The sequence below is a fragment of the Gambusia affinis genome, linkage group LG10 (genome assembly GCF_019740435.1).
Source record: "Gambusia affinis linkage group LG10, SWU_Gaff_1.0, whole genome shotgun sequence".
In the NCBI taxonomy this organism is placed as follows: domain Eukaryota; kingdom Metazoa; phylum Chordata; class Actinopteri; order Cyprinodontiformes; family Poeciliidae; genus Gambusia; species Gambusia affinis.
Window position 1 is genome coordinate 11,967,838 of NC_057877.1, and position 13,510 is coordinate 11,981,347.

Sequence of the window (13,510 nt, forward strand, 5' to 3'; positions counted from 1 at the left end):
AATACAAACCAACAACAAATGAAATCCAAACCTATAATAAAAATGAATAAAATCCAAATTTTTCTGTCACACATATTGTCCTGTGTCCTTCTCCCCTGTTTATCATGCTGTTTTTGACGCTACTACTCACCGATCACATGCTTTGTTAAATACAGTCCGTTAACAAACAAAGTGAAGGGAGATCGGTTGTCATAGTTGTGAGGCCTTCCTCTCAGAAGTGTTTATTTTTAGCTCTCAGCTATGATCCGTCTTTATCTGGACCGGGGCAATTGTGCCAGAGTGTGAGATTGTGTTCTTCTCTCACTGGAGTTCACAATAAAAAGAGAGAAAAAAACCTACACGGCACATTTAAGAAAAAAAAACAAAACAGTTCAATGGGAAACTACAAATCCAGACCATCTCAGACATGCACAGGTAAGGCCTTTCTTAAAATGTAATCTTTGGATGTACAGGACTTGCTACGCTTTTGTTTTATTTTGAGCTCTCATCACTGTTCATCGGAGAAACAGAGGAGCTGCAGAAGCCTTTTTCGTGTGTTACATTGCTGGCATAACCTCTTATTTAAAGTTGTTTGCACTTTGATAAATTTATGTTACGAAAGTGACGTGAAAAGATGATCATGTTTGTGACAAATATGGTGCGAAGATGAGTGGAAGAAGAAAGTGAGCGAGTCGTACTCTGTGATCATTGAGAAGCTGGACGACGACTTCCAGCTTCCAGAAAGTGCTCTGGCAGACCTCCACCTTGCTTTCAGGTGACCAACATTCCCATCCTTTCATACAAAATAAAATTGAACCTGACAAAATCTGCAGCTTTGTTGGACACCAGTCTCACTTTGTGCTCTGTTGAGTTATGATTTTGGGATTGCGGTTGTCTGCGACGCAGCTCCGACGAGGCTTTCCAGAAGGTGAACGTGAACTACCGAACGGAGAAGGGGCTGTCGCTGCTGCATCTCTGCTGTGTGTGTGGAGGTATGCACGACTACTGGAGTCTATTTATAACGCCTCTGCTAAATGTGACAGTGGATGGAAGGATTACTGTGGCGCCCACTGACCTTATTGTGTGCAGTTGACCGTTCTGTAAAATGCAGCAACAATTAAAGACAGGTGGAGAAATAAAACGCAGAATAGGGTCGATTACATTTCTTTACTCCGTTCTGTAAGACTTTATTGACGTAAGTATCCATTAATTAGTGCGTGTTTTTATCCCTGCGTACCCAGGAAATAAAGCTCACATGCGTACCCTGATACTCAAAGGCCTGCGTCCTTCCAGACTCACCAGGAATGGCTTCACTGCACTCCACCTGGCTGCTTACAAGGTGAGGCAGCTTGTGCCCTTTGCCTTATTTTTATGTATTTGAAACCTTTTTAAAGGCTTGCCACATGGTGGAGCTTAAGCGCTTAAAAAAGACGTGGCAGCTGCTTCAAAGTGGATATATTTGACAATAACCTTAGGAGTGCAAGACATTATGCAGGGTCTTGGTGTGTTTCTGTGCTGCAGGACAACGCTGAGCTGGTGACTGAACTCCTGCATGGCGGGTCAGACGTGCAGCAGGTGGGATACGGGGCCCTCACAGCTCTGCATGTTGCTACATTGGCTGGGCATCATGAGGTGAGACGAAGAGTCACTATCCTCAATCTATCCTTCTCTGTTTGCTCATTATTACTGAGGTGCTGTAAGTGCCACAGTTTGTTGCTTTCACTGAAACCAGTGACACAATTCTGCAGCCAGAAGCTGGAACAAAGACAGACTCCTATCAGCATATCTTTAACCTATGGAAGCCCTTTTCAGCCACTCTAACGGGAAAAAAACTAACTTGTGTCTCATCATACTAAGATACTATCTCATAATTATGACTTCACTATCTAACTTTATTGACTTAGCTACAGTATTTCATAATATTGAGATAGGGAATTTCAGAAGTATTCGTACATCTTGAATTTTTCAATATTCTCTAAAATATTTAAAAAACAAAAACCTTAGGAAGAGTTGTTGAATTTGTTTCTAGTCCCATCATTTACTGCTAATAAAGTGAACCATTAGGATTTCAGAGAATAGAGGGGAGAGTGGAAAAGGTAAAAGAAGTGTCAATGGTTTTTAAATCCAGTTGGGCTCCAGTAATGTTTAGATGTCTTTGAAAACACAGTTACTTTCTTTGGGCTTCCACAATGTTAAGTTAGTTGCCTTATATCTGTATGAATGAACTTATTTTGGGGCTGCACAGTGGCGCAGTTGGTAGAGCTGTTGCCTTGCAGTAAGAAGGTCCTGGGTTCGATTCCCGGCCCGGGGTCTTTCTGCATGGAGTTTTCATGTTCTCCCTGTGCATGCGTGGGTTCTCTCCGGGTTCTCCGGCTTCCTCCCACAGTCCAAAAACATGACTGTCAGGTTAATTGGACTCTCTAAATTCTCCCTAGGTGTGAGTGTGTGAGTGGTTGTTTGTCTTGTATGTCTCTGTGTTGCCCTGTGACAGACTGGCGACCTGTCCAGGGTGTACCCTGCCTCTCGCCCGGAACGTTAGCTGGAGATAGACACCAGCAACCCTCCCGACCCCATTATGGACAAAGGGTTTATAGAAAATGGATGGATGGATGATTTTATTTTGATTCATTGCTATGTTCTCATGTAGGCTGCTGACATACTCCTACAGCATGGAGCTTTTGTCAACGTTCAGGACGCTGTGTTTTTCACTCCGCTACATATTGCCTCCTACTATGGCCACGAGCAGGTTTTTGTCTTGCATTCCTTTGCAGAATGTGAACTGGAACAAATAGTTTGCTCTCCTGATTCCCCGTATGGACTCTGCTTTCGTTCCAGGTTGGAAAGCTGCTGCTGAAGTTTGGGGCAGATGTGGACGCCAGCGGTGAGGTGGGGGACCGGCCGCTGCACCTGGCGGCGGCCAAAGGCTTTCTTGGCATCATAAACCTGCTGGTGGGAGACGGTAGCAAAGCTAATGGTGAGACCAAAGAATCCAAACTAATCTGCAAATTAAGCATGGCAAGTCAGAGTCATTTATTTTTAGCTATGCTGTGCAGCAAAAGCAAAAGCATCCTTCAGCAAACCACTTGGGGCTCATTTACAAACATGCTCAAGCAGGGACGATTGTTGAGCTTCTCCCACTGTTTGCTGTCTGTTAACCAGTAAATGCCCGAGACAATGAAGAACACGTTCCTCTCCACTTCTGCGCCCGTTTTGGTCACCATGAGATCGTTCATTTTCTTCTCGAAGGCAGCGGCGAAGTTCAGCCCCATTCTGTCAACATCTACGGGGACACACCGCTGCACCTGTAAACGAATGCTCCACAGATCTGAGTCTCGCAACAGTTTGCTGTTGTCGACTCGATTTCTTTGTGTGAATGTGTTTAACCAGGGCTTGCTACAATGGCAAATTTAGTGCGGTGAAGGAGATGATACAGCTTTCTGGTACGGAAAGTTTCTTAAAGGAGAACATTTTCAGTGAGACGCCACTTCACAGGTACAGCCGAGCAGAGCTAGGTCATGTATCGCCCGCTGAGCAGGCTGCGAGGTGGTAATAAATTTCTGCTTTATAACGCAGTGCTTGTACTTACGGCAAAGACCTGGAGATGGTCAAATTCCTGCTGGGCCAGAACGCCATGAGCATCAATCATCAGGGCAGAGATGGCCACACAGGTGATCTCTCTGTTGCGCTCAAACTGACGCGACTCTCTTTAGTTCAGCAACAAAATCCAAACTCACATCCACGTATTTAGCTCTTCACAGTGCCTGTTTCCATGGCCACATCCGCCTGGTACAGTTTCTGCTGGACAACGGGGCCGACATGAACCTCGTGGCCTGTGATCCCAGCAGGTCCAGCGGGGAGAAAGACGAGCAGACTTGCCTGATGTGGGCTTACGAAAAAGGTATGTGTTTGTAAAAGCTTTAACAAGAATTCATGATGCTCAAGCTTGTAGAATTTTTTTTCTTGAATGCATTCATTTTATGAATGATAGACAAACACAAAGTTGTTGCATAATTGTAAAGTGGACAGAAGATATGTTCAAAATTTCAAACAAATATGTCTGAAATGTGGCAAGATTTCGTATTCATCCCCTCTGGATACTACAGAATAAAAATACAGCAAAATCTGTTGCATTGCATGAATGAGCTAAATAGAGTCAATCTGTATATAAACACAGCTCAGAGATGAAGTTGTGGACACATTTAAAGCAGGGCTAGGTTACAAATGGTGTGAAGATGGAAAAGAGTCTGACACAAGTACAGATCTCCCAAGACTTTGTGCCCCAACTAAACTGAAACTGTGGACAGAAGTAGTCAAGTAGAGTTACCATAAATGCCCATGGTAATTCTGGAGAAATTGCAGACATCAACAGCTAACGTGGGAGAATCTGTCAACAGAAAAATTGTCAGTTGTGCACAAATCTGACAAATATGGAGGAATAACAAGATGGAAACTATTTCTGAACCAACCATGTCCCTTAGCAGTTTGATATAAGTCACATAGGGAGCACAGTACAAATATAGCAAAAGGTGATGACAAATACACTGATGTGAAAACATACAATGAACATCACTGTGTTTACTGTGTTTATGTGTGACCTTCCAGCAGAAAAAAATGACACCAAACATAAAACCAGAGCAACAATGAGGTAAATCCAGCTGAGAATTTGTTTCAGGACCTGAAGAGTTAACAGATGTTTTTTATGTGCATCTGTGATTATGGGGAACTGTGATTCCACAAAGTACTTATTCAACTAAAAGCCAGTGATTGTCTTGTCACAGGTCACGATGCCATCGTCACCTTACTTAAACACTACAAACGTCCAGATGATTCCCCTTGTAATGAATACTCCCAGCCAGGAGGGGGTGAGAATTAACCCTGTTAATTGTCCGCTGTAATGCAATCCTAAATAATCTCCCCCAAAAAATGCCTGATTTTGTACATTTTTCTTCCAGACGGCTCCTATGTGTCAGTGCCATCTCCGCTTGGAAAAATCAAAAGCATGACTAAAGGTAGTGAGCTGGAACGAAGCACATCAGCCTGTCATCTCAGAGGGCTGCACACACCGTGTCTGTTGCCCAGGGAATGGGCTCAGATGCTAACACACACACATGCACACACCCCTGCACACACGAGACAGGCTTTCTTGTGAATTATCATACCGGGTAAAATTAAATGTTGTCAATCCCACTTAAAAGAATAGGTTTACAACAAAATGAGACTGTGTTTCTATGAGACAAGTTAACCAGAGTAAAAAATCAAAACAAACTTATTTTTTAAAAAGCACTTAAAAAATTAACTAAAGCAGCATGTGTAATAACAGCAAATATGACACAGAGTCTGAAGAGCAGAGCCTCCTGAACAGATGTTTAGAATAAGCTAATAACATTTCCAGCTCCCTTCACTATCATCTGCAGGGCCCTTTTTTCTATTTTACTACATTAGAGATCAATCTCTGGTTGTTTACTGCTTAAAATTATAGTCAAATTAGTAATTGTAATAGTACCGCCAAGGTTAAGCTTTTTGACATGTATTAATATTTACCTTGACAGGTAACAGGCTTTCTGATGTAACCATAAGGATAAGATCCAATCTAAGATTATTTGGTATAAGATTTTGTTTAAATAAATCCTAAATCATTGGGAGGTTTTAGGTAGCCTGTAACTGCGACAGATAATTGAAATAAAGCATTTTCTTCCGAGTAGAGTTAGTGATTCTTTTTTTTTATTGTTCTTCCAGAAAAAGCTGAAGTGCTTGTGCTCCGGGCCAGCCTCCCATCTCACTTCCACCTTCAGCTGTCTGAGCTGGAGTTTAATGAAATTATCGGATCGGGTAGGTCCATTCGTCTTTGTTTTTCCTGTCAGCTAATGTGCTTGAAAATCTGATAATGCTATTGATGAGCGTATGCGTTACATTCGCAGGCTCCTTTGGGAAAGTCTACAGAGGCAAATGCAGAAACAAAATTGTCGCCATAAAACGGTATTTTTCGTCCCACTCAGATCGGGGAGGGGATTTGGTATCCAACAGAAATGTGAGGAGTAGTTGGATTTCTTCTTCTTTCTGCGGTTGTTTTTAACAGGTACAGAGCCAACACGTACTGCTCAAAGTCTGATGTGGACATGTTCTGCAGAGAGGTTTCCATCCTCTGTCGCCTCAATCACCCCTGTATCATCCAGTTTGTGGGAGCGTGCCTGGATGACCCCAGTCAGTTCGCCATCGTTACCCAGTACGTCTCTGGAGGCTCGTTGTTCTCCCTGCTGCATGAGCAGAAGAGGTGAGGACATGTACATCATAAATGCACAAACATATATCAGATCATAGTGCACTGATTTATCCTCTGGCATTTAACAAAACCACTAATTATTATTCCTTGTCAACATGGTCAGTAAAACAACTACAAATAGTTACAACCTGAATGGATGGTTGATCTTGACAGTAAAGTAAAACTAATAAAAAAAGAAACACAAGCTATAAAAACTTCAGAGGAAGATACAAATTGACCCTGAAAACAAAACCAAGAAAAAAAAAAAATGCAGCACGATCACAAATAAGTGCAAATTTAATTGTAAGAACTAAAAGCACGACACAACAAAAAGGATGGTAGGACATACAGTACAGGCCAAACGTTTGGACACACAGTCGTGTCCAAACGTTTGGTCTGTACTGTAGATGAGGAGCATTGTAAGAGGAGGGCTGCAAGCCTCCACAGCAGCCACAGTAAGAAACTCAGATTCTAACATTGATTTTGTCTGGCACTCTAATATTGGAAAATATTAGAAGAAGGCAGCTGAATCCAAATCTTCATGTAGAATTTTCAGTGTTAAAGCTAATGTTAGCACTATAGCACAGATAGCTGCTGCAATAAGTTCGGAAAATGGAAGTTTAACTCCCATTTAAAAGTGTAGGGCCGTTTGAATCTGTTTGTCCATTTTTGTTTTGCTTTAAATAACATTTTCAAGAGGTGTGTTAAGTGGTTTTTATTATTATCGGTACTGAGCCTGTTACTTTAAATGGCGATCAACAGAAATCATAAATAAAAGTGAATTAAGCAATGAGTCGTACTTCACAAATGTTCACAGAATAAAAATGGCTATGAAGAACTGACCGCTAATAATATCCTAAGTATTTAAAAATGTTGATTAACATACCTTCAGTTCCCATTCATAAGGTTACCCTAATTTGTCATCGAATGATAGATGGAAAAGAACCTAGAATCCTAAACAACAGATATGTCAAAGCGCTTTGAGGAAGACATATTCTTTGATTTCTACAGTTCATTTAAAGCAATTCAGCAGGTTTATTATGTCAGAAACGCCAGAATACACAGGTGGAGGCCTCGACAACCACCTGGACCAATGAATACCTGACAAACAGATCACAGTTTGTGAGACTGAAGGACTGTGTGTCTAACCAGCTGTACAGGAGCACCACAGGGCACTGTACTCTCTCCATTCCTTTTCTCTCTGTTTACCTCAGACCTTCAGCACAATTCAGAGTCCTGTCATTTAAGGACAATGTGTTGGGGCCTTCTTCTGTTTTACAGTCGTGTTGTTACAAGCAATCATCATCATGTCTCTATATTTTCTGTGTAACCATCACCATGTTACTAGATGCAAACTGGGGTTTATATTCTGGACCAGTAAGGACACTTCAGTGTAAGAAGTAAACTAGAGCAGTTCTACTGTGTTACATTGATTTCCAAATCAATTTATGTGTTGACACCTGCAAACAAATGTATCTTTTCCAACTAAATGGAAGTTGTGGAGAAGCTCAGTGCATTAAATTAAGGTTATAAATCCAATTTTGTAATAGATCAGTATATGCCAGGTGATAATTTTGATGTAAAAACAGGTCAAACTGCAGACGGTAATTATTCGGTGTTGTGGGATAAGCACATGTTTGTACAATGTGGGTGACAGGTTCGGGTCACATTATCAGCCTTGTTCGCATCAGTCCACCAAACTCTGCCCCTCAGCCGAGATCATCATTGATCCAGATGAAGTGTTCCGCTAACTGTGTGGCCAGGTGCTGTCTTTATAGACTGTCCTATTGATCTGTGTAAAGTGCTGTGTGTGATTGGCAGAGGCCATTGATCCGGCACTAAGTGGTTGCTGCTTTAATGATGTGTCAATGGACAGGCTCATCGACCTGCAGTCCAAGCTCATCATTGCCATCGACGTGGCCAAGGGCATGGAGTACCTGCACAACCTCACCCAGCCCATCATCCACCGGGACCTCAACAGGTTGGTTTTCACACTAACGCGTGCGGCGGGATACCATTTTTGGTCCTAAAATAGCTACTGATGTCACAAATGGCATGTCTTCCTTCCAGTCACAATATCCTGCTCTATGAGGATGGACATGCAGTGGTGGCTGATTTTGGAGGTCAGATTGTCTTCTATTTGAATTTAAAAAGAAAGGTGAATGGAACCAGGATGGATACGTTAGGACAACTCCAATAAGAACTTTACACACCAGTGAATGTTAGAAAAGGTGGATGAATGACCAAATAAAAAAGCAGAGAACATCCTCTTGATCGGTTAATTAGTGCACCTGAACAGCAGCATCTGATACTTCCCCAACTAACTATGATGGGTGTGCTTAGCTTTTTACAGTCGTCTTGTCCATTTTAACTTCTTCTTTGTCTAATAAATAATGAAAGAAAACATATTTTGCACTGCACAACATGTAACATGAATCTCTTTCCAAAAATAAGTTTGTATTATGAGAAAAATAACAAAAAAGAGCTACTTATTTATGACAGACATCATACTGATTTGTGTGAACAACGGAGTTATTTGTTTTGCCTCTGACCTTCTATCTCTTCCTTTACAGAATCAAGATTTTTACAATCGGTCGATGAAGATAACCTGACCAAGCAGCCAGGGGTCAGTGGTATTTGCTCCTTTCATCCCAATTCCCCTCCCTCTCCAGTCAGATAGTTCTCCTGCAAAGCTATCCACTTTAAGCGGAAATAAAACTCGGTGCTGTTATTTTGTGGAAGCCCAAGCCAGAGATTCTGCTGGCACCTGCCATCAATTACCCAGCAGCTAAAAAAGAAAAGTGCCATCATGCAGAATTTGTCTGGATGTGCTGACTCAGTGCTACATAGTGCTTTGCCTGCAGTTTGATGTTAAGTGTGTTGCATCTCCGGGGAGCCGCCTGTTGTCTCCAACTACTTGCCCCTCACTAGGACTCTGTGTTTATCACAGTAATTGACCCATATTTCACCTGTGTGGATGTATGTGTTTGACCTGACTCGATGTTTCAAAACGCATCATTTATATTCTTCTCTACTCTGCAAACCGAGAATAAAGAATCGTTCTACCTGCTGTCCTCTGGGTGTGCAGAACCTGCGATGGATGGCTCCTGAAGTGTTCACCCAGTGCACCCGCTACTCAGTGAAGGCAGACATGTTCAGCTACGCCCTCTGCCTGTGGGAGCTGCTCACTGGAGAAATCCCTTTTGCACACCTGAAGCCAGGTGACGTCTCATGTTCGTCTCATAACGTCTCGTGTTCAAAGTGCCATGTTTGTGTTTAATCATAATATAAAGCAGAAATAAAATAAAAAAAAATTCAGTTAGATTCCTGCGTCATTGAAAGGTTTACAGCAGAAATGCATTGTAATAGGTATCAGCAGAAATTGTCTGATTTTACATCTAAGTGTCAAATGTTCCTCTTACCCTCAGCTGCTGCTGCTGCAGACATGGCTTACCATCACATCCGGCCTCCTATTGGCTACTCGATCCCCAAACCCATCTCTGCTCTTCTCATGAGAGGCTGGAACTTCTGCCCAGAAGTACTGTACTTACTTTGATTTCACTTCCCACTGAGTTTATCTCTAATTATCAGAATTACAAGATTCCGCCCTAATCTTGTACAAAAAAACACTTTCCATCTATGTTTTGAACTGCTCAGCATTTACACTTTGTTATGTTAAACAGTAAAATAGAATAATTCCATTAATCTCTTAAACTGTGGTAAAGCTACTGAGTAAAACAATGCAGAGTCATCTGGTCCTTAATGCACATGCAGCACTTAACGAGTGATAGAGTCTTGTCCCCAGATGATACACCATTACCCCGGTGTTTACATCTGGGAACAAATGGGACTGGCAGGGTCCTCCCACTGTGCTGTGATGCTCGTAATTATCTGGGACAGTTTTCCACTTTGCCTCATTAAGACACATTATTTCATGCCTGAAAGGTGCTGCCGCCGTATTTCCCTTTGTGACAGACATTTTTCCTGTGTGCCAATTAAGGTGGCCCAGTAAATCACCTACTTACCTGCCTTTGAGATTGCCGTGTCACAGCCCAAGTGTATGAGAACACAGTTATTGAATTTTGCTTAAATTGAAAAAAATTGTTCTTAAAAACGCAATTTTTCATGTCCGATATGATTGTACGAATATGGTTCCAGTGTTTACCTTTATTTTCCTTAGTTTTATTTGCTGAACTGCATACAGGCTGTGGCGACCACGCAGGGCGCATAACCCCAGCCGGTCCCAGGGGGCGGTGTTTGTTCTTTTACACCGAGACAGGAGATCTAAAGCATCACTTTTAGAGCCAAAGTTCAACTCTGCTTCACATGTGGGTGGACTTATTTAATAATAAAAGTGGGAAGACAAGCCCACACACACCTGTGACTTTGCTTTGGGGTAAGATTGATGCCCTAGGAGAAAAACAAAATACAGTTTGTTTCTCTCTTATTTCAGGACAGGCCTGAATTCTCTGAAGTGGTTTCCAACTTGGAGGAATGTCTGAGCAACATAGAGGTGTGTAACAACAAAAAATATAGATTTTATCCTTATGAATATCCAAAGATAAATTTTCTGAGAGTAAATTGCTGGGAAATCCAACCAGAGCAACCTCAGGTTAATCAGATTCACAATAGATTGCAGCTGTGTACACAACAGGACTGAATGCTGAAACTGAATAAATTACTCGTTTAAGGGTCAGCGCACATGCTTTTTCCCCCCCAACGTTTACCAAGCAGAATGATTTGTTTTTTTCTTAAAAATGTACAGGACATAGGTCACAGGTTGAAACACTGAAATATTTTATCCTGGTCTCATGTTTTTACATCACTATAAGATAACTTTATAAAGAAGGGCATGCACAATTGTACAATTTAGAGATCCACTAAAGCAACGCAATCTTCTGTGGTGTGTCACAGTTGATGTCTCCGGCCTCCAGCAACAGCAGCGGCTCCCTTTCGCCCTCTTCCTCCTCTGACTGTCTGCTGAGCCGAGGAGGACCCGGTCGAAGTCACGTGGCTGCCCTGCGCTCTCGTTTTGAGCTGGAGTACGCTCTCAACACCCGTGCCTACGCCTTCTGGACTCAGAGGTAGAACAGATCAAGGACCTTCTTAGACAACTAAAGATTAAGGGGTTTGCAACACAAGGGCCACTCAGAATACATTTTCTCAGTATCTCTAAATAAATAAAAGACATCCATAATTCAAATCAACAAAATACTCCAAAAGCTTTCACGGTAGTGTTTCTGCAGGAGACTTCCAAAGTGAATCCTTTTGGCTTAAAAATGTACAAACAATATTTTCTCCCGAGGGAGAAGATATCTGGAAGACGTCTGGTTTGTGGGGGAAAAAAAAACCCTCAGTCTGTTCAAACAGTTGTAAAAGTGTTGTCCCAGTGACTAGGGCAGTTGTGTAATGCAGCAGTGAACAATGGAGTTACTTGGTGACCAAAGAGGAAACAAATGAAACCAACAAGCAAAGGAAAATATGTGTGGCATTTAGTATTGGATCAGGTTTCTAATGAATGCCCAGTTTTAAAGCTATGCACATAAAAAGGGAAACTGGTAAAGGTATTTTAACTCAGTAAAAAAAAAAAAAGGTGAGATTATTTGTCATGTTACTGACTTGTACACAAAAGCAGTGCAAATTTCCGACCACAGTCAGTTTGATCTTTTTGTAGATTTAATATATTTTAGATTTTGAAATAACAAAACTGATAAATGACAAAAAAAAATGCAGTTTCATTGCATGGTCAAATCTTTTAAATCTTTCATGATGGTGCTCTCCCAGAAAGGGAAAGCAGTACATGCTGAATGTCTCATCTTTCCCCATCTCATCTGTCCTCTTTACTCGGTCTTTATTTCAGGACGTGTATTGTTTTGCAGCTGATTGACAGACAAAGAGCTGAGGTTCATCATTTTGTCATTTTCAGTGAGCGCCGCAGAGCTTCTGGTGGACTTTCACTGGAGGAAATCAGGAGGAACATGCAGTTCTCTCCCATTGATCGAAATGGTTGGTTTGCGCAGCACATGAAATGCAATCTATAGGTATTTCCTTGAATAAATGGGCTGCACACAGGACAAAAAGTATGACGAACAGATATAATTTTTTTTCAAACTTTTGCTTCTCGGTTGATTTTGGGTTTTAGAGCTTACAGTAATTAAATGATTTTCCTTGTTGTCAATAAAAAAAGGAAAAAGTGCAAAACAGTAAAAAAAGAAAGTGAGTATGAGCCAGCAGATCAAAACTTTTGGAAAAGGGATAATGACACGTAAATAATATTGAACTTGGGTATCAATTAGCAACACAACTTCAATGAAAGTAGAAATAGCAAAGTTTCTAGAAGTTTTTGTAGATTTAATATATTTTAGATTTTGGAGAGGTGAATAGAAGCAGCTGAAAGTCTCACTTTTCTATACCGCAATAATATAATCATTCTTTTTCTTTCTTAGGCAGGTTTTAACTGCAGTACAGTAACATAGCTTTTGAGAAGTTTTCACATTAGATGCTGTATAACAAATGCGGCTCTACAGGGTCAGTTTGTGTACGAAAAGTTTGTTTTATAATGTCTTTAACATTACTGCTTTGAAAAATGATAGAAAGGCCTATTGTGATATAGCTATATCTATTCTTTCAAGGTTTTTAGGTTTCTGGCTCTCAATTATGACACTTGCCCTTTAACCTATAGACAAGCATTTCAGCTGTGGATTATTATATATGTACTCTATGATGTATTTGAATTAACTATATATTTCTGATTTATTGGTTCTGCTTTAACAAAAAAAAAAAGAAATACATATACTTTTTATGTACCAGTGTAAAATAACAGTAGCCCATTACTTAAGAAGCTCACAACAGCCTGACTGTTGTTTTGTTCTTGTGTTTCTCAGGGTATGTTTCTGATCCCATGAGCACCATGAGGTTCCGCTCGTCCTTCAGCAGCAGCGGCAGCTTTGAAGACAATAGCTGAGCTGTTGATCATTTTCTGGGTTTTGTGAAATCACTGTAGATAATGTTGCGGAGGCGTGCAGAAGATGGGATTTTTTGCTGGTTTATTGCAAATTTAAAGTTTGTTTCTCTTTTATATGTGCGGTGTTTTAGTTTTATGTCTTTGCATATGATTTAGAACAAATGCTGGAATATTGTAAACAGTTTGGTTTTTGTCAATAAAAAAAAGTAGCAGCCACTTTCAATTCTCATTAAATTTATTTTCATGTTGGCCTATTCACACAAGCTGTACACCAGGGATAGATATCACATAAAATGCTGAAGCTGCAC

At 41.0% G+C, this 13,510-nt stretch overlaps 1 protein-coding gene across 3 annotated transcripts; it reads left to right on the forward strand.

Annotated features, from left to right (window-relative positions):
* Nucleotides 1-186: 186 nt before the first annotated feature.
* tnni3k (TNNI3 interacting kinase) lies at nucleotides 187-13,425 on the forward strand. 3 transcript variants are annotated; one of them, XM_044128704.1, is made up of 25 exons: nucleotides 187-414; nucleotides 646-754; nucleotides 886-971; nucleotides 1,221-1,318; nucleotides 1,501-1,611; nucleotides 2,627-2,725; nucleotides 2,815-2,953; nucleotides 3,139-3,283; nucleotides 3,367-3,471; nucleotides 3,553-3,647; nucleotides 3,728-3,877; nucleotides 4,758-4,841; nucleotides 4,932-4,988; nucleotides 5,716-5,808; nucleotides 5,898-5,955; nucleotides 6,056-6,250; nucleotides 8,115-8,219; nucleotides 8,309-8,361; nucleotides 8,812-8,864; nucleotides 9,327-9,459; nucleotides 9,667-9,776; nucleotides 10,692-10,751; nucleotides 11,153-11,322; nucleotides 12,165-12,279; nucleotides 13,123-13,255. In XM_044128704.1, exons 1-24 carry the CDS (start codon nucleotides 375-377, stop codon nucleotides 12,277-12,279), a joined length of 2,463 nt encoding a protein of 820 aa, XP_043984639.1. In that variant the 5' UTR covers nucleotides 187-374; the 3' UTR covers nucleotides 13,123-13,255. The 3 variants fall into 3 exon arrangements, with proteins under 3 accessions (XP_043984639.1, XP_043984638.1, XP_043984640.1); XM_044128703.1 differs by having other exon boundaries at nucleotides 189-414; nucleotides 12,165-12,244; nucleotides 13,123-13,425; XM_044128705.1 differs by lacking the exons at nucleotides 187-414; nucleotides 646-754; nucleotides 886-971 and adding an exon at nucleotides 1,028-1,106 and having other exon boundaries at nucleotides 12,165-12,244; nucleotides 13,123-13,425.
* Nucleotides 13,426-13,510: the final 85 nt, after the last annotated feature.